This window comes from Macrobrachium rosenbergii, chromosome 12 (genome assembly GCF_040412425.1).
Source record: "Macrobrachium rosenbergii isolate ZJJX-2024 chromosome 12, ASM4041242v1, whole genome shotgun sequence".
Taxonomy (NCBI): Eukaryota; Metazoa; Arthropoda; class Malacostraca; order Decapoda; family Palaemonidae; genus Macrobrachium; species Macrobrachium rosenbergii.
In genome coordinates this window covers 112,472,957-112,492,956 of record NC_089752.1, presented here as the reverse complement: position 1 = coordinate 112,492,956, position 20,000 = coordinate 112,472,957, and the positions used below count along the sequence as shown (strand labels likewise).

General features: G+C 39.1%; 1 protein-coding gene across 2 annotated transcripts in view; it reads left to right on the top strand.

Moving 5' to 3' along the window:
* The window catches only part of LOC136843889 (uncharacterized), a 229,836-nt gene that overhangs the window by 119,585 nt on the left and 90,251 nt on the right, over positions 1 to 20,000 (top strand). For both annotated transcript variants that reach the window (XM_067112766.1, XM_067112767.1), the window contains exon 6: positions 8,080 to 8,222. In XM_067112766.1, the coding sequence (XP_066968867.1) occupies positions 8,080 to 8,222 (143 nt within the window). The remainder of the gene's footprint in view (positions 1 to 8,079; positions 8,223 to 20,000) is intronic.

Below are 20,000 nucleotides of genomic sequence, written 5' to 3'. Positions count from 1 at the left end.
TCTCTCTGAATTATTGAATCCCCCTTCTCTCTCTCTCTCTCTCTCTCTCTCTCAATGTTTAAATCCCCTTCTTTCTCCCTCTCCCTTTCTCTCTCTGAATTATTGAATCTGTGTGTGTGTGTGTGTGTGTGTGTGTGTGTGTGTGTGTGTGTACGGCAGGCTGGGATTAATCTACCGATCTAGCATACACGAACCTTTGCTGAGCTACTCCATATGAATTCTCTCTCTCTCTCTCATCTCCTAGTCGTTTATAGTAACAGAACTCGTGTGTGATTATGTCTTAACAAGACATAGAAAGGTCCATACAAATTTCAAGCTAAATTCGTTTTGTTTCATTCAACATTCTACAAATAAATAAATGAACGTAAAGTGTCCTTTTGTAAATGTCCCATAAAAACACGAACAAGAAAGAAAGAAAGAAAAAAAAAGAAATGTAAGAATAACATACCTATTACTTCTTGCAGTCCTATAAGTTCGTAGTGCTGTTTGCTGAGAAATTGTTGGAGCGTAAAAAAAAAAAAGTAAAAATACGCCGAAGTTTCTTCAGTGCAACCGAGTTTTCTGTACATCGCATAATCAAGGCCACCGAAAACAGATCTATCGTTCGGTGGTCTCGGTATAATGCTGTATGAACCGCGGCCCATGAAGCTTTAACCACGGCCCGGTGGCGGCCTGGCCTATATCGTTGCTTGATGCACGATTATGGCTAACATTAACCTTAAAGAAAGTAGAAACTACTGAGGCTAGAGGGCTGCAATTTGGTATTTTTGATGACCGGAGGGTGAAGGATCAACATACCAATTTGCAACCCTCTAACCTCAGTAGTTTTTAAGACTGAGGGCGGACAGGAAAAGTGTGGACGGACAGACAAAGCCGGCACAACAGTTTTCTTGTACAGAAAAAATAAATTTTATTCTTGAAGAGCAGATCCCTAACAGATCTATACTGCACAATAACCAGAGCGAATAGCATTCAATTATTTGGCCACTTTTCAATAACAAGAACTAGAATCTTCTTCTTCGTTTTAACGTGCTTTTTCCCATTTTTATATGGGGTAAGCACGATGCCTTCTTTTCGAAGGACTTTGATTTGGCGTTGGGGTAGGCCGTAGCCTCGATCGGCTGCCCCGCCTGACATCGCTTAGACCCCGGTAACGATGTGTACGTGTATCGTACCAATCCCCAGCTCCCTTTCTCCCAGCAGCGAGGAGAACTGGGCGGTTAGGTCGACAGTTCGAGACGTGTGAGGTGTCTGTTATGTTTTTAGAAGATGTTGGAGTGGCTTTGTTTATGTGTGTATTAGTTTGTAACACCAATTTGCTTTCAGCAAACCTATCCGTTGATTACATACGTAATCCCGGGGTGTCTTTATAAGGTTGAAAATGCAGAGAACATTTGAATATTCAGACAGAGACCTGATGATCGAACAGAACAGCAGAAAATAAAAAAGAGTAATTAATAAGTGATAAACAGATAACAAGACGAAGGCTTATCGTCTAACTTTCGCCATTTGAAATTGAAAGGACATCAATGATTTATTTTCCAAAAATGTATCTCAGGAAAGCACTAAAGATAACAAGATTGACAAAAATGTGTTCGTAAGCCCTGAGAATGAATTTAGCTGGAATGCAAGAACCTATGTTTCTGTAGATCTAAAAATATACCTCACTTAATATTGATTGGTTCTATCGGTGTTTTCAGACTTTTATTCACTTCATATCACTTCATGACTTTTGCTCTGATGTGAAACTTCTTTCGGCTAAGTAGATGCAAAGTTGACTTCTTATTTCATTATCTTTGTTCTAACAAAAACGACACTGTTACACTTACGATTTCTTAGAAATATCTGAATTCACGTCGAATCTTCCGTTTCTAATCTTATTTCTGGTGACTTCATTCAAATCAACATATTAATCAGACTACTCAAAAAATTCTGTAGAAACAAGTAAAAAATGCGCCGAATTTTCTTCAGTGCAACCGAGTTTTCTGTGCGTCGCATAATCAAGGTCACCGAAAATAGATCTATCTTTCGATGGTCTCCTTATAATGCTGTATGAACCGCGGCCATGAAGCTTTAACCACGGCCCGGTGGCGGCCTGGCCTATATCGTTGCTTGATGCACGATTATGGCTAACATTAACCTTAAAGAAATTAGAAACTACTGAGGCTAGAGGGCTGCAATTTGGTATGTTGGATGATTGGAGGGTGGATGATCAACATAGCAATTTGCAGCCCTCTAACCTCAGTAGTTTTTAAGACTGAGGGCAGACGGAAAAAGTGTGGACGGACAGACAAAGCCGGCACAACAGTTTTCTTTTACAGAAAAAATAAATTTTATTCTTGAAGAGCAGATCCCTAACAGATCTATACTGCACAATAACCAGAGCGAATAGTATTCAATTATTTGGCCACTTTTCAGTAACAAGAACTAGAATCTTCTTCTTCGTTTTAACGTGCTTTTTCCCATTTTTATATGGGGTAAGCACGATGCCTTCTTTTCGAAGGACTTTGATTTGGCGTTGGGGTAGGCCGTAGCCTCGATCGGCTGCCCTGCCTGACATCGCTTAGACCCCGGTAACGATGTGTACGTGTATCGTACCAATCCCCAGCTCCCTTTCTCCCAGCAGCGAGGAGAACTGGGCGGTTAGGTCGACAGTTCGAGACGTGTGAGGTGTCTGTTATGTTTTTAGAAGATGTTGGAGTGGCTTTGTTTATGTGTGTATTAGTCTGTAACACCCATTTGCTTTCAGCAAACCTATCCGTTGATTACATACGTAATCCCGGGGTGTCTTTATAAGGTTGAAAATGCAGAGAACATTTGAATATTCAGACAGAGGCCTGATGATCGAACAGAACAACAGAAAATAAAAAAGAGAAATTAATAAGTGATAAACAGATAACAAGACGAAGGCTTATCGTCTAACTTTCGCCATTTGAAATTGAAAGGACATCAATGATTTATTTTCCAAAAATGTATCTCAGGAAAGCACTAAAGATAACAAGATTGACAAAAATGTGTTCGTAAGCCCTGAGAATGAATTTAGCTGGAATGCAAGAACCTATGTTTCTGTAGATCTAAAAATATACCTCACTTAATATTGATTGGTTCTATCGGTGTTTTCAGACTTTTATTCACTTCATATCACTTCATGACTTTTGCTCTGATGTGAAACTTCTTTCGGCTAAGTAGATGCAAAGTTGACTTCTTATTTCATTATCTTTGTTCTAACAAAAACGACACTGTTACACTTACGATTTCTTAGAAATATCTGAATTCACGTCGAATCTTCCGTTTCTAATCTTATTTCTGGTGACTTCATTCAAATCAACATATTAATCAGACTACTCAAAAATTCTGTAGAAACAAGTAAAAAAATGCGCCGAATTTTCTTCAGTGCAACCGAGTTTTCTGTGCGTCGCATAATCAAGGTCACCGAAAATAGATCTATCTTTCGATGGTCTCCTTATAATGCTGTATGAACCGCGGCCATGAAGCTTTAACCACGGCCCGGTGGCGGCCTGGCCTATATCGTTGCTTGATGCACGATTATGGCTAACATTAACCTTAAAGAAATTAGAAACTACTGAGGCTAGAGGGCTGCAATTTGGTATGTTGGATGATTGGAGGGTGGATGATCAACATAGCAATTTGCAGCCCTCTAACCTCAGTAGTTTTTAAGACTGAGGGCAGACGGAAAAAGTGTGGACGGACAGACAAAGCCGGCACAACAGTTTTCTTTTACAGAAAAAATAAATTTTATTCTTGAAGAGCAGATCCCTAACAGATCTATACTGCACAATAACCAGAGCGAATAGTATTCAATTATTTGGCCACTTTTCAATAACAAGAACTAAAATCTTCTTCGTTTTAACGTGCTTTTTTCCCATTTTATATGGGGTAAGCACGATGCCTTCTTTTCGAAGGACTTTGATTTGGCGTTGGGGTAGGCCGTAGCCTTGATCGGCTGCCCTGCCTGACATCGCTTAGACCCCGGTAACGATGTGTACGTGTATCGTACCAATCCCCAGCTCCCTTTCTCCCAGCAGCGAGGAGAACTGGGCGGTTAGGTCGACAGTTCGAGACGTGTGAGGTGTCTGTTATGTTTTTAGAAGATGTTGGAGTGGCTTTGTTTATGTGTATTAGTCTGGAACACCCATTTGCTTTCAGCAAACCTATCCGTTGATTACATACGTAATCCCGGGGTGTCTTTATAAGGTTGAAAATGCAGAGAACATTTGAATATTCAGACAGAGGCCTGATGATCGAACAGAACAGCAGAAAATAAAAAAAGAGAAATTAATAAGTGATAAACACATAACAAGACGAAGGCTTATCGTCTAACTTTCGCCATTTGAAATTGAAAGGACATCAATGATGTATTTTCCAAAAATGTATCTCAGGAAAGCACTAAAGATAACAAGATTGACAAAAATGTGTTCGTAAGTCCTGAAAATGAATTTAGCTGGAATGCATGAACCTATGTTTCTGTAGATCTAAAAATATACCTCACTTAATATTGATTGGTTCTATCAGTGTTCTCAGACTTTTATTCACTTCATATCACTTCATGACTTTTGCTCTGATGTGAAACTTCTTTCGGCTAAGTAGATGCAAAGTTGACTTCTTATTTCATTATCTTTGTTCTAACAAAAACGACACTGTTACACTTACGATTTCTTAGAAATATCTGAATTCACGTCGAATCTTCCGTTTCTAATCTTATTTCTGGTGACTTCATTCAAATCAACATATTAATCAGACTACTCAAAAATTCTGTAGAAACAAGTAAAAATGCGCCGAATTTTCTTCAGTGCAACCGAGTTTTCTGTGCGTCGCATAATCAAGGTCACCGAAAATAGATCTATCTTTCGATGGTCTCCTTATAATGCTGTATGAACCGCGGCCATGAAGCTTTAACCACGGCCCGGTGGCGGCCTGGCCTATATCGTTGCTTGATGCACGATTATGGCTAACATTAACCTTAAAGAAATTAGAAACTACTGAGGCTAGAGGGCTGCAATTTGGTATGTTGGATGATTGGAGGTGGATGATCAACATAGCAATTTGCAGCCCTCTAACCTCAGTAGTTTTTAAGACTGAGGGCAGACGGAAAAAGTGTGGACGGACAGACAAAGCCGGCACAACAGTTTTCTTTTACAGAAAAATAAATTTTATTCTTGAAGAGCAGATCCTAACAGATCTATACTGCACAATAACCAGAGCGAATAGTATTCAATTATTTGGCCACTTTTCAATAACAAGAACTAAAATCTTCTTCGTTTTAACGTGCTTTTTCCCATTTTTATATGGGGTAAGCACGATGCCTTCTTTTCGAAGGACTTTGATTTGGCGTTGGGGTAGGCCGTAGCCTTGATCGGCTGCCCTGCCTGACATCGCTTAGACCCCGGTAACGATGTGTACGTGTATCGTACCAATCCCCAGCTCCCTTTCTCCCAGCAGCGAGGAGAACTGGGCGGTTAGGTCGACAGTTCGAGACGTGTGAGGTGTCTGTTATGTTTTTAGAAGATGTTGGAGTGGCTTTGTTTATGTGTATTAGTCTGGAACACCCATTTGCTTTCAGCAAACCTATCCGTTGATTACATACGTAATCCCGGGGTGTCTTTATAAGGTTGAAAATGCAGAGAACATTTGAATATTCAGACAGAGGCCTGATGATCGAACAGAACAGCAGAAAATAAAAAAAGAGAAATTAATAAGTGATAAACACATAACAAGACGAAGGCTTATCGTCTAACTTTCGCCATTTGAAATTGAAAGGACATCAATGATGTATTTTCCAAAAATGTATCTCAGGAAAGCACTAAAGATAACAAGATTGACAAAAATGTGTTCGTAAGTCCTGAAAATGAATTTAGCTGGAATGCATGAACCTATGTTTCTGTAGATCTAAAAATATACCTCACTTAATATTGATTGGTTCTATCAGTGTTCTCAGACTTTTATTCACTTCATATCACTTCATGACTTTTGCTCTGATGTGAAACTTCTTTCGGCTAAGTAGATGCAAAGTTGACTTCTTATTTCATTATCTTTGTTCTAACAAAAACGACACTGTTACACTTACGATTTCTTAGAAATATCTGAATTCACGTCGAATCTTCCGTTTCTAATCTTATTTCTGGTGACTTCATTCAAATCAACATATTAATCAGACTACTCAAAAAATTCTGTAGAAACAAGTAAAAAATGCGCCGAATTTTCTTCAGTGCAACCGAGTTTTCTGTGCGTCGCATAATCAAGGTCACCGAAAATAGATCTATCTTTCGATGGTCTCCTTATAATGCTGTATGAACCGCGGCCCATGAAGCTTTAACCACGGCCCGGTGGCCGCCTGGCCTATATCGTTGCTTGATGCACGATTATGGCTAACATTAACCTTAAAGAAAAGAGAAGCTACTGAGGCTAGAGGGCTGCAATTTGGTATTTTTGATGACCGGAGGGTGGAGGATCAACATACCAATTTGCAACCCTCTAACCTCAGTAGTTTTTAAGACTGAGGGCAGACGGAAAAAGTGTGGACGGACAGACAAAGCCGGCACAACAGTTTTCTTTTACAGAAAAAATAAATTTTATTCTTGAAGAGCAGATCCCTAACAAATCTATACTGCACAATAACCAGAGCGAATAGTATTCAATTATTTGGCCACTTTTCAATAACAAGAACTAGAATCTTCTTCTTCGTTTTAACGTGCTTTTTCCCATTTTTATATGGGGTAAGCACGATGCCTTCTTTTCGAAGGACTTTGATTTGGCGTTGGGGTAGGCCGTAGCCTCGATCGGCTGCCCTGCCTGACATCGCTTAGACCCCAGTAACGATGTGTACGTGTATCGTACCAATCCCCAGCTCCCTTTCTCCCAGCAGCGAGGAGAACTGGGCGGTTAGGTCGACAATTCGAGACGTGTGAGGTGTCTGTTATGTTTTTAGAAGATGTTGGAGTGGCTTTGTTTATGTGTGTATTAGTCTGTAACACCCATTTGCTTTCAGCAAACCTATCCGTTGATTACATACGTAATCCCGGGGTGTCTTTATAAGGTTGAAAATGCAGAGAACATTTGAATATTCAGACAGAGGCCTGATGATCGAACAGAACAGCAGAAAATAAAAAAGAGAAATTAATAAGTGATAAACAGATAACAAGACGAAGGCTTATCGTCTAACTTTCGCCATTTGAAATTGAAAGGACATCAATGATTTATTTTCCAAAAATGTATCTCAGGAAAGCACTAAAGATAACAAGATTGACAAAAATGTGTTCGCAAGCCCTGAAAATGAATTTAGCTGGAATGCAAGAACCTATGTTTCTGTAGATCTAAAAATATACCTCACTTAATATTGATTGGTTCTATCGGTGTTTTCAGACTTTTATTCGCTTCATATCACTTCATGACTTTTGCTCTGATGTGAAACTTCTTTCGGCTAAGTAGATGCAAAGTTGACTTCTTATTTCATTATCTTTGTTCTAACAAAAACGACACTGTTACACTTACGATTTCTTTGAAATATCTGAATTCACGACGAATCTTCCGTTTATAATTTTATTTCTGGTGACGTCACTGAAATCAACATATTACCCAGACTACTAAAAAAAATCCTGTAGAAACAAGTAATGCGCCGAATTTTCTTCGGCGCAATCGAGTTTTCTGTACAGCTTCTAATCAAGGCCGCAGTAGATCTATCTTTCGGTGGTCTCGGTAGCCTATAATGCTGTATGAGCCGCGGTCCATGAAACTTTCAGCCACGGCCAGGTGGTGGCCTGCCCTATATCGTTGCCACATGCACGATTGTGGCTAACTTTAACCTTAAATAAAATCAAAACTACTGAGGCTAGAGGGCTGCAATTTGGTATGCTTGATGATTGGAGGGTGGATGATAAACATACCAATTTGCAGCCCTCTAGCCTCAGGAGTTTTCAAGATCTGAGGGCGGAAAACTAAAATAGCATTAATCGTTGTTCCGCTTTCCATTAATTGATACCAAAAGAAAAAAATCTCGCATGTTAAAAAAAAAAATTAAAAACCTTACATCCACCAATCATGGACCATTTCTCTTCCACGCAGGGCTGCACCAGTCGCATTCCAGTTTGAGAATGAGAGCACGAAATTCGTCCTATTCCCAGAGAACTGGAACGACGATGAACAGTGCCAGAAGAAATGCCAGGGGAACAACGGCACTCTGGAATGCTGCCTCCAGGATATAAAAGGTATTATTATTATTATTATTATTATTATTATTATTATTATTATTATTATTATTATTATTATTATTATATTATTATATATAAAAGGTATTATTATTATTATTATTATTATATATAAAAGGTATTATTATTATTATTATTATTATTATTATTATTATTATTATTATTATTATTATTATTATTATTATTATTATTCAGAAGATGGAACCAATTCATACGGAACAAGCCCACCATAGGGGCCACTGACTTGAAATTCAAGCTTCCAAAGAATATGGTGTTCAACAGAAATAAGTAAGAGGAGGTAAAGGGAAATAAAGGAAGAAGAGAACTCACTTATTAAATACGAAAAAATAAATAAATAAATAAATAAAAAGAGTTAAATATCGCCACCACCCATTTTGTGTCATCCTCCTCAGAAAGGATGCCACGTCTCGAGCTAGTTCCTCGCTGGGTTAGCGGGTTCCGTTCTCAGCTACCACTCTGTTGATCGCGAGTTCGAATCCGACCGGCCAGTGAAGAACAAGAGGAATTTGTTTTTGGTGATAGAAATTCATTTCTCGCTATAATGTGGTTCGGATTCCACAATAAGCTGTAGGTCCCGTTGCTAGGTAACCAATTGGTTCTTGGCCACGTAAAAATAAATCTAATCCTTCGGGCCAGCCCTCTCTAGGAGAGCTGTTAATCAGCTCAGTGGTCTGGTTAAACTAAGATATACTTAACTTAGGAGTGAGCTTTTGCTCATAAGGCCTTGAACAAATAAAAGATGTCACGGAATAGACCGTGAATAAGGAAATAATTAATCTCAATATTCAGTCATCATTCAAATGCCTGACCGTTTAAGGTATCCTGAATAATAATGAGAGTAATGGGGGAAACATAAGATGTCTGTCTGACTATTCATTGTCCATGATCGAAAACGATAAATTTAGGAATCTGGATCCCCTCTAAGAATTAAATACAGTACTTCTTTTCAGCTTAATCCCTAGTTAGGGTTGCCACCGACGTTCAGTTATACCTAGGCAGTTATGCCAGCACAGTTGACCCGTGCGGGCAAAACTGAAAACTCTAACGTTCAGTTAGTTCCTCATTGGACGGGTTGGCATTGTTCTCGGCTAGCACTCTGCTGGGCCTGCGTTCGATTCTCCGACCGGCCAATGAATAATTAGAGAAATTTATTTCTGGTGATAGAAATTCATTTCTCATTATAATGTGGTTCGGATTCCACAATAAGCTGTAGGTCCCGTTGCTAGGTAACCAATTGGTTCTTAGCCACGTAAAATAAGTCTAATCCTTCAGGCCAGCCCTAGGAGAGCTGTTAATCAGCTCAGTGGTCTGGTTAAACTAAGGTATACCTAGCTTTTTCTAACGTTCAGTTTTGCCTGCACGGTCGGCCTGTGCGGGCAAAACTGAAAAGACTAACTTTCAGTTATGCACGCACAGTTGGCTTGTGCGGGCAACACTGAAAACACTAACGTTCAGTTTTGCCTGCACAGTCGGCCAGTGCAAAACTGAAAACACTAACATTTAGTTATGCCTGCACAGTCGACCTGTGCAGGCAAACCTGAAAATACAGTTCTGCCTGCACAGGCATAACTACGCAGGTATAACTGAACGTTAGTGAGTTCAGTTTTGCCTGCACAGACCGACTGCGCAGGCATAACTACGCAAGAATAACAGAGCGTTAGTGGCGGCCTTTAGAGTCGCTGTTTTTAATGAGCCTTTTCCAAGTGCTTCTGTCTTGTGTCCTTCCACAGTCTGTTCCTTTGTCTCTCGTGTCTCGTGGAATGAAGTTTCTCCGTCATCTTGTAATGGCTCTCTCTCCTTCGTGTCCCTACAGCTTCCATTTCCACAGTCTCTCCTACTACATGTCCTCCGTTTGGTGGGGGGTAGTGACGTCAGTGCACCTCACTGCACTGTAGGCATTACTAGAGATTCTTTGAAGCGTCCCTTCGGCCCCCAGCTGTAACCCCTTTCATTCCTTCTACTGTACCTCTGCTCATATTCTCTTCCTTTCATCTTGCTTCCCACTCTCTCCTAACAATTGTTTCATAGTGCAACTACGACGTTTTCCTCCTGTTACACCTTTCAAACCTTTTCATTCTCGGTTTCCCATTCAGCGTTGAATGGCCTCATAGGTCCCAGACCTCTGGCCTAAAGTTTATATTCCGTTCGATCCTTGCAACAGGTCGCTCATCATCCCCCTTCCTCATCGTCTGCTTTCAACTTCAATCAGACCCGCAATATCACACGCCCCTTTCCTGTCGTGCTGCCTAGGTCTAACGTTCCAGATCCCAAGGAGAGAGTCGCACCCGCTCTTGATGCTATGACCAAAGTCTAGGCCCAGGTTAGGACGATTTGTCCGTGGGCCGCTCCCGGGCGACGTACTAACATTTCTCATGGTGCATCCACACTGCTGTAAATTATGTCATAAACACATAAATACACATCGGCAACTTATAGCAAAACACATCACAAACAGGTCGAATACAAGTGAACGATTTTTTTCTCTGTTAAAGAAAACTATTGTGCTGGCTTTGTCTGTCCGTCCGCACTTTATTATGTCCGCATTTTTTTCTATCCGCTCTCAGATCTTAAAAACTAGAGAGGCTAGAGGGCTGCAAATTGGTATGTTGATCACCCACCCTCCAATCATCATACATACCAAATTGCAGCCCTCTAGCCTCAGTAGTTTTTATTTTATTTAAGGTTGAAGTTAGCCATCATCGTGCTTCTGGCAACAATATTGGATAGGCCACCACCGGGTCGTGGTTAAAATTTCATGGGCTGCGGTTCATACAGCATTATACCGAGACCACCGAAAGATAGATCTGTTTTTGGTGGCTTTGGTTATTAGTCCATGGCCTGGGGGGGTCCCCGTGTGCATGAGATGTACCCTAATTCACCCACTTGCCTTTTACAGTAGACACCTTGAATTATCTGAAAAATCAGGGTGGATTCTCTGAAACCTGGCAGCAAGTGAGAAATTTAGGCTTAATTTCACTATATAGGGTGATAATTTCGACCCGTAAACTCTGGGTACCTGACCTTAAAATACCCATATCTCCCTTGAAAATTAACTTAGAAGGCTCATTTACCACTCGAAATGTTCCTTTTAATGAGCTCTTTCCAATGATATATAAATATTTAACTTTTAGGGCTATATTAGGTCATAAATACCCAAAATGTCACCAGAAATCGAGAAAAGCTGATGATTTACCTCATGAAGGAAAAATGGTAAAAATCAAACAATATTAAAGAATGAATGGCATATATTGACAATAATCAACACAGCAACACTATATTACTCAAATAATAAGCACTTCATTACTTTCTAAACACACACAAGCATACACTAACTTTTCATTAAAACTTTATTTGTAAAATGACAGTTTATGGTCATTGCTATCTAGGTGGCACTTTATCATGGTATGGGAATTAATATTTGATGACAAAGTACTTTGAAAAACTTCTCAAGTGAATAAAATTATAAAAAATATATAGCTTGCACAATTTCCTCAAATAATTATTGACTTTATAAATTCTGGATATAGCATGAAAATTTTATTAACTTATGATGTAGCTTTATTATTAAAAGGGTACTATGACATTGCAAATGAAGTTGTATTGGTTGAATTAAACTAATTCAAACATCCATAACAATAGTTTTAATATCAAAAGATAAATTCAAAGGCAGTATATATTTTATAATGTAAATACATGTATCGAATTTATAATTGAAATGTCTGTAGTTTATTTTCATGACTAAATATTCTAAGCTTTAACTTACATTCGTAAAGGAGTCAAATTTACACAAGTTCTTATGGACGAATGACAGTATTTGCTTCTCATGATTGTGCTTTTAATAATATTCCTCATTCCATACTGTGACCTAAAGGATTGCTACATGTTGCATCACTTACAACTAAGACACTTTGACATTTACAAAAGCTGCAGCAAGGAACATGATTGCTGCAACAGGGACAGTGACGTGTTCCACATTTTGTACAACTGCACATCACAGTGAATTCCTCAGGTATTGGGTTCTTTCCATCAGTTGGCACCAAAAGATCATCAGCTACTTTATAACCATATAACATAGGATCGAGGGCCTCCCATTTAGGTTTAGATAAAGCAGAAATCATGTGGTATGTGGTAAAGTATGCTCTTTTTATATGTTGTATTGTTGCATAGCTAGTAGGTGGTAGGTTCTTAAAACATGACCTCTTGGAATGATGATACATATAGTTTCTCAGGTGATCTGCTGTTTTACACATTGTTGCCTGCTTCAGTACTCTTGTCAAATACTCTTCAGCCATGATAACTTGACTTTCAAAATTATTCTTAGTTCCAAATTCTTTTAAATACATTTCTGGATGCGCCTATAGAGCAGCAAGTTTAGTCCCAAATTTGCTTGTGTAATCACAGCCAGTCAGGGAATGCACTGCAGGCAACACTTGGCATAGTTCCCTCCCTAGCTGAACAGTCAATGTATGAATGGCAATATACCTGACTGAATCCCCAGATACAGTTTTTGATCCACAGTTCACTGTATCCTTGATAATGAAGCTCATTCCAGTAATGCAAGAACAGAATTAAGACATCAGTATCAGATGAAAGGATTATAAGTTGGTTACATCCTTGTTGAACTGCATGAAGTGCTCAAACAAACAAGACGAAAAAGTTATGTTGCTAAGTGGGAGATAACTTATCATGAAGTCCTTGCAATTACAAATTTACACAGACAAGTGTCAGGTTCAAGCACAATCACATACGAATTAGATGTAAACCCATCTTTTGCAGCATCAAAAACTCTGTCTGAGGAGAGACATTCAAGCAATTATAAGACTCGCAGAAAGAAATGAAAACCCATTTTTAATACCTGCAGAAGAAGGAAGGCTTCACAATATCATGACAAAAGAAGTAGCAACCGAAGATATCAGAAAACAACTGCTAAACGCTGAAAGCATTGGCAAGATTGCATACGAGATTTTCCGCAAAGAAAGATTTGGCACTAAAGAAGTTCGTGTCTCTGCCACAATTCACAGGACAAACCTGAAAACATTTGCTTCACTTCATCAACCAAGCAAGTCATCAGGAAAATACCAACAGAAATCAACTCTGCGTTAAGATGCTCACTTGCATCGAATGATTGATGTCGCTAAAGAACGAGGGCACTCTATGGAGGAATTACTTCAATATGATATTTCCTCTGCTTCATATTTGTTTGATGAGGATGGCCTAATGACTAAAACAACAAAGAGTTCCATAGTTCATGAGCTGGAGAAACAATTGAAGACTGAGGATCAAACTACACCTTCAACCGCCATGAAGACCGGATTCATTGTAGATGTAATGGCCAATGTTCGTAAAATGAAGACATCTAATGTAAGAACATTTGGAGATTTTTGTAATAATATGTTAAATGCAACTCAGTGTATAGCAAAGTATGCTTCAAAAATATATTTTGTGTTTGACTCTTATGTTGAAATGTCAATAAAAGATTCAGAGCGTCAGAAAAGGGAAAAGAAGCCTCCAATAGAACTGCACTACATCAATAAGGAAACACCCTTGCCTGTGGAAATGGAGAGGTTTTCGCCATCAATTGCAAACAAGACAAAGCTGGAGTCCCTTCTTCATCAAATGACTTTAGATTATCCATGGAAAGATACAGCTATAGAGATTTATGTTAGCAATTTCAGAGGTCCAGATGAATATAAGCCCCCCTCAAGAAGATTGTCTGCTGGATTGGTATCTGAAGTTCCAGAACTGAATTCTGATGTAGAAGAAGCAGACCTACGATGCATTGTTTGTGCACTTCATGCTTGAACCTGACACTTGTCTGTGTAAATTTGTAATTGCAAGGACTTCATGATAAGTTATCTCCCACTTAGCAACATAACTTTTTCGTCTTGTTTGTTTGAGCACTTCATGCAGTTCAACAAGGATGTAACCAACTTATAATCCTTTCATCTGATACTGATGTCTTAATTCTGTTCTTGCATTACTGGAATGAGCTTCATTATCAAGGATACAGTGAACTGTGGATCAAAAACTGTATCTGGGGATTCAGTCAGGTATATTGCCATTCATACATTGACTGTTCAGCTAGGGAGGGAACTATGCCAAGTGTTGCCTGCAGTGCATTCCCTGACTGGCTGTGATTACACAAGCAAATTTGGGACTAAACTTGCTGCTCTATAGGCACATCCAGAAATGTATTTAAAAGAATTTGGAACTAAAAATAATTCTGAAAGTCAAGTTATCATGGCTGAAGAGTATTTGACAAGAGCACTGAAGTAGGCAACAATGTGTGAAACAGCAGATCACCTGAGAAACTATATGTATCATCATTCCAAGAGGTCATGTTTTAAGAACCTACCACCTACTAGCTATGCAACAATACAACATATAAAAAGAGCATACTTTACCACATATCACATGATTTCTGTTTTATCTAAACCTAAATGGGAGCCCCTTGATCCTATGTTATATGGTTATAAAGTAGCTGATGATCTTTTGGTGCCAACTGATGGAAAGAACCCAATACCTGAGGAATTCACTGTGATGTGCAGTTGTACAAAATGTGGAACACGTCACTGTCCCTGTTGCAGCAATCATGTTCCTTGCTGCAGCTTTTGTAAATGTCAAAGTGTCTTAGTTGTAAGTGATGCAACATGTAGCAATCCTTTAGGTCACAGTATGGAATGAGGAATATTATTAAAAGCACAATCATGAGAAGCAAATACTGTCATTCGTCCATAAGAACTTGTGTAAATTTGACTCCTTTACGAATGTAAGTTAAAGCTTAGAATATTTAGTCATGAAAATAAACTACAGACATTTCAATTATAAATTCGATACATGTATTTACATTATAAAATATATACTGCCTTTGAATTTATCTTTTGATATTAAAACTATTGTTATGGGTGTTTGAATTAGTTTAATTCAACCAATACAACTTCTTTATTTGCAATGTCATAGTACCCTTTTAATACTAAAGCTACGTCATAGGTTAATAAAATTTTCATGCAATATCCAGAATTTATAAAGTCAATAATTATTTAAGGAAACTGTGCAAGCTATATATTTTTATAATTTTATTCACTTGAGAAGTACTTTATCATCAAATATTAATTCCCATACCATGATAAAGTGCCACCTAGATAGCAATGACCATAAATTGGCATTTTACAAATAGTTTTTATGAAAAGTTAGTGTATGCTTGTGTGTCTTTAGAAAGTAATAAAGTGCTTATTATTTGAATAATATAGTGTTGCTGTGTTGATTATTGTCATTATATGCCATTCATTCTTTAATATTGTTTGATTTTTACCATTTTTCCTTCATGAGGTAAATCATCAGCTTTTCTCGATTTCTGGTGACATTTTGGGTATTTATGACCTAATATAGCCCTAAAAGTTAAATATTTATATAACATTGGAAAGAGCTCATTAAAAGGAACATTTCGAGCGGTAAATGAGCCTTCTAAGTTAATTTTCAAGGGAGATATGGGTATTTTAAGGTCAGGTACCCAGAGTTTACGGGTCGAAATTATCACCCTATATAGTGAAATTAAGCCTAAATTTCTCACTTGCTGCCAGGTTTCAGAAAGTCCACCCTGATTTTTCAGATAATTCAAGGTGTCTACTGTAAAAGGCAAGTGGGTGAATTAGGGTACATCTCATGCACACGGGAACCCCCCCCAGGCCATGTATTATATACGCTGTAGCGGCTGTTATAGTACTAACATGAGCTTCATACGATTATCCAGCATTCGCCAAATGTCCGTTTTCCAAGTAGGTCGTAGACTTCTCTTCAACTTGTTTGTGATATGTAAGCGAGTAAGTTAGAGATGCGTGTTTATGGCATAGTTTTCTTTGGTGCGGCTGACTGTACGCATCACTGCATAACGTGTTTTGGTAGGTGATGTACAAGGGATGCTCTCCCTAACTGCAAACACCCCCACCCTCGCCCCCAATACGGTCTAGGGGGGTTAAAAGAAGGGCATAATCGTGGCTAAATCCCCAACAACAACAACTTCTTAAAAGTAAAATTCTCCCCAACCACAAGAGACCTCCGAACCCGCAAAAGCAAACCCGGGGCGTTAGGCCTGTACCCCATTGGTTATCAATAAGCTTTTATCTAATTTTCAAGGGTCACGCGTTCGAGGGGAGGTCATGCGAGTGCCCCCACCTCCCTTGACTCTGCTATGGCATGTCTGTTATCTCTCATTTTCCCCTCAGGGTGAAAGAACGCCGCTTTTAGCCTATCGCTTCCCCTCCCCGACTTGGGGGGGGGAGGGAGGAAGGGAGGGGGGGGGAAGGTCTTTATCAAAGGATACTCTTGAACCGATCACTCACTGACAGTATTTGTGTACAAGCATAACTCTCCTCTGTTTCTCCACAGTTTCGTTTCTCTTCTCTCTCTCTCTCTCTCTCTCTCTCTCTCTCTCTCTCTCTCTCTCTCTCTCTCTCTCTCTCTCTCTATATATATATATATATATATATATATATATATATATATATATATATATATATATATATATATATATATATATATATATATATATATGTATGTATGTGTATGTGTGTATTTATATATATATGAATATATGTATATATATATTATATATATTTGTCTTTCCTTGTCTTACCTTTTTCCTATGAAAGGGTACTTTTTCTTAGTTCCTACTTTTGTAAACAGTAATGAAAACTGATTAAATTATTTTTGATTAATTATCGCGTATAAACAGAGAGCTTGAATGAAAGTGAAAGTCAGATTTTCAAAATTTGATACCAATTATTCAGTTAATTTTTTTTTGAACCAGAAAAACTTGAAAAGAAAGAAAGAAAAAAAAATATATATATAATGTATATATATATAATATATATACACATACATATATATTATGAATTTCAGCATAAGATATATATTACTTCAATTTTCGAGATTTTTTTTTGTCAGGAATTGCTGGAATATTTCTGTCTGTGGCCAAGTTCTGGAATTTGGTCCCTGCTTCCGTTTTCCCATCGCTTGAGAGTCACATATTGTTCTCCTCGTTGATCAGTTCCAGGAGTAAGGCATTTCCAAAAAAAAAATAAATAAATAAATCGCCCTATAAGAAAAGCAAATAAAGGTTTGAAGTTAAATTCGTGGTCAATTGTTTAAACTGTGATGTTTATATTATCTTAGTTTTCTATAAACGAAAACCGGCTTTGCTGTCCGTCCGCAGTTTTTTGCGTCCGTACTTTTCTGTCCGCACTTTTTTCTGTCCGCACTTTCTCTGTCGGCACTTTTTTCTGTCCGCGCTTTTTCTGTCCGCACTTTTTTTTGTCCGCGCTTTTTCTGTCCGCATTCTTCCCTGTTTGTACTTTTTCTGTCCGCACTTTTTTCTGTTCGCGCTTTTTTTGTCCGCACTTTTTTCTGTCCGCACTTTTTCTGTCCGCTCTTTTTCTGTCGGCATTCTTCCCTGTTTGTACTTTTTCTATCCGCACTTTTTTCTGTCCGCGCTTTTTCTGTCCGCACTTTTTCCTGTCCGCAGTTTTTCTGTCCGCGCTTTTTCTGTCCGCACTTTTTCCTGTCTGCGCTTTTTCTGTCCGCGCTTTTTCTGTCCACACTTTTTTCTGTCCGCGCTTTTTCTGTCCGCATTCTTCCCTGTTTGTACTTTTTCTGTCCGCACTTTTTTCTGTCCGCACTTTTTTCTGTCCGCACTTTTTCTGTCCGCACTTTTTCTGTCCGCACTTTTTCTGTCCGCACTTTTTTCTGTCCGCACTTTTTTCTGTCCGCACTTTTTCTGTCCGCACTTTTTTCTGTCCGCGCTTTTTCTGTCCGCATTCTTCCCTGTTTGTACTTTTTCTGTCCGCACTTTTTTCTGTCCGCACTTTTTCTGTCCGCACTTTTTCTGTCTGCACTTTTTCTGTCCGCACTTTTTTCTGTCCGCACTTTTTTCTGTCCGCACTTTTTCTGTCCGCACTTTTTTCTGTCCGCACTTTTTTCTGTCCGCACTTTTTCTGTCCGCACTTTTTTCTGTCCGCGCTTTTTCTGTCCGCATTCTTCCCTGTTTGTACTTTTTCTGTCCGCACTTTTTTCTGTCCACACTTTTTCTGTCCGCTTTCTTCCCTGTTTGTACTTTTTCTGTCCGCACTTTTTTCTGTCCGCACTTTTTCTGTCCGCACTTTTTCCTGTCCACAGTTTTTTCTATCCGCGCTTTTTATGTCCGCATTCTTCCCTGTTTGTACTTTTTCTGTCCGCACTTTTTCTATCCGCACTTTTTCTGTCTGCACTTTTCCTGTCTGCAGTTTTTCTGTCCGCTTTTTCTGTCCACACTTTTTCTGTCCGCACTTTTCTGTCCACACTTTTTCTGTCCACACTTTTTCTGTCCGCACTTTTTCCTGTTCGCAGTTTTTCCTGTTCGCAGTTTTTTCTGTCCGCGCTTTTTCTGTCCGCACTTTTTCTGTCCGCACTTTTTCTGTCCGCACTTTTTTCTGTCCGCGCTTTTTCTGTCCGCATTCTTCCCTGTTTGTACTTTTTCTGTCCGCACTTTTTTCTGTCCACACTTTTTCTGTCCGCTTTCTTCCCTGTTTGTACTTTTTCTGTCCGCACTTTTTTCTGTCCGCACTTTTTCTGTCCGCACTTTTTCCTGTCCACAGTTTTTTCTATCCGCGCTTTTTATGTCCGCATTCTTCCCTGTTTGTACTTTTTCTGTCCGCACTTTTTTCTATCCGCACTTTTTCTGTCTGCACTTTTTCCTGTCTGCAGTTTTTTCTGTCCGCGCTTTTTCTGTCCACACTTTTTCTGTCCGCACTTTTTCTGTCCACACTTTTTCTGTCCACACTTTTTCTGTCCGCACTTTTTCCTGTTCGCAGTTTTTCCTGTTCGCAGTTTTTTCTGTCCGCGCTTTTTCTGTCCGCACTTTTTCTGTCCGCACTTTTTCCTGTCCGCAGTTTTTTCTATCCGCGCTTTTTCTGTCCACATTCTTCCCTGTTTGTACTTTTTCTGTCCGCACTTTTTTCTATCCGCACTTTTTCTGTCCGCACTTTTTCCTGTCTGCAGTTTTTTCTGTCCGCGCTTTTTCTGTCCGCACTTTTTTCTGTCCACGCTTTTTCTGTCCACACTTTTTCTGTCCGTCCTCAGATCTTAAAAACTCCTGAGGCTAGAGGGCTGCAAATTGGTACGATGATCATCCATCCTCCAATCATCAAACATATCAAATTGCAGCCCTCTAGCCTCAGTAGTTTTTATTTTATTTAAGGTAAAGTTAGCCATAATCATGCGTCTGGCAACGATATAGGCCAGGCCACCACCCGGCCTAGGTTAAAGTTTCATGAGCCGCGGCTCATATAGCATTATTCCGAGACCACCGAAAGATAGATCTATTTTCGGTGGATTTGATTATACGCTGTAGCGGCTGTACAGAAAACTCGATTGAGCCGAAGATAGATCGGCGCATTTTTTACTTATTTTTTGTCACATGGCTGTTTCAGTCTTATTTATGCAGAAGGTCGAGAGTTACGTAATAAAGAAGTTTAGAAAGTACTATTTTATTTTACAGATCGCAAAAGGATATACCCCATTTCATGTTAGGATTTGGTACAAACATAACTGACTCTAGTAGAGAGAGAGAGAGAGAGAGAGAGAGAGAGAGAGAGAGAGAGAGAGAGAGAGAGAGAGAGAATTCAATTTTAAAAAATCTAGCTGATCGAATACCGCGCTGAGAGACCAATTTAATAGTCGTTTTTTAATCCCCCCCCCCCGGGAGGTATTGCCGCCAGGGCACCT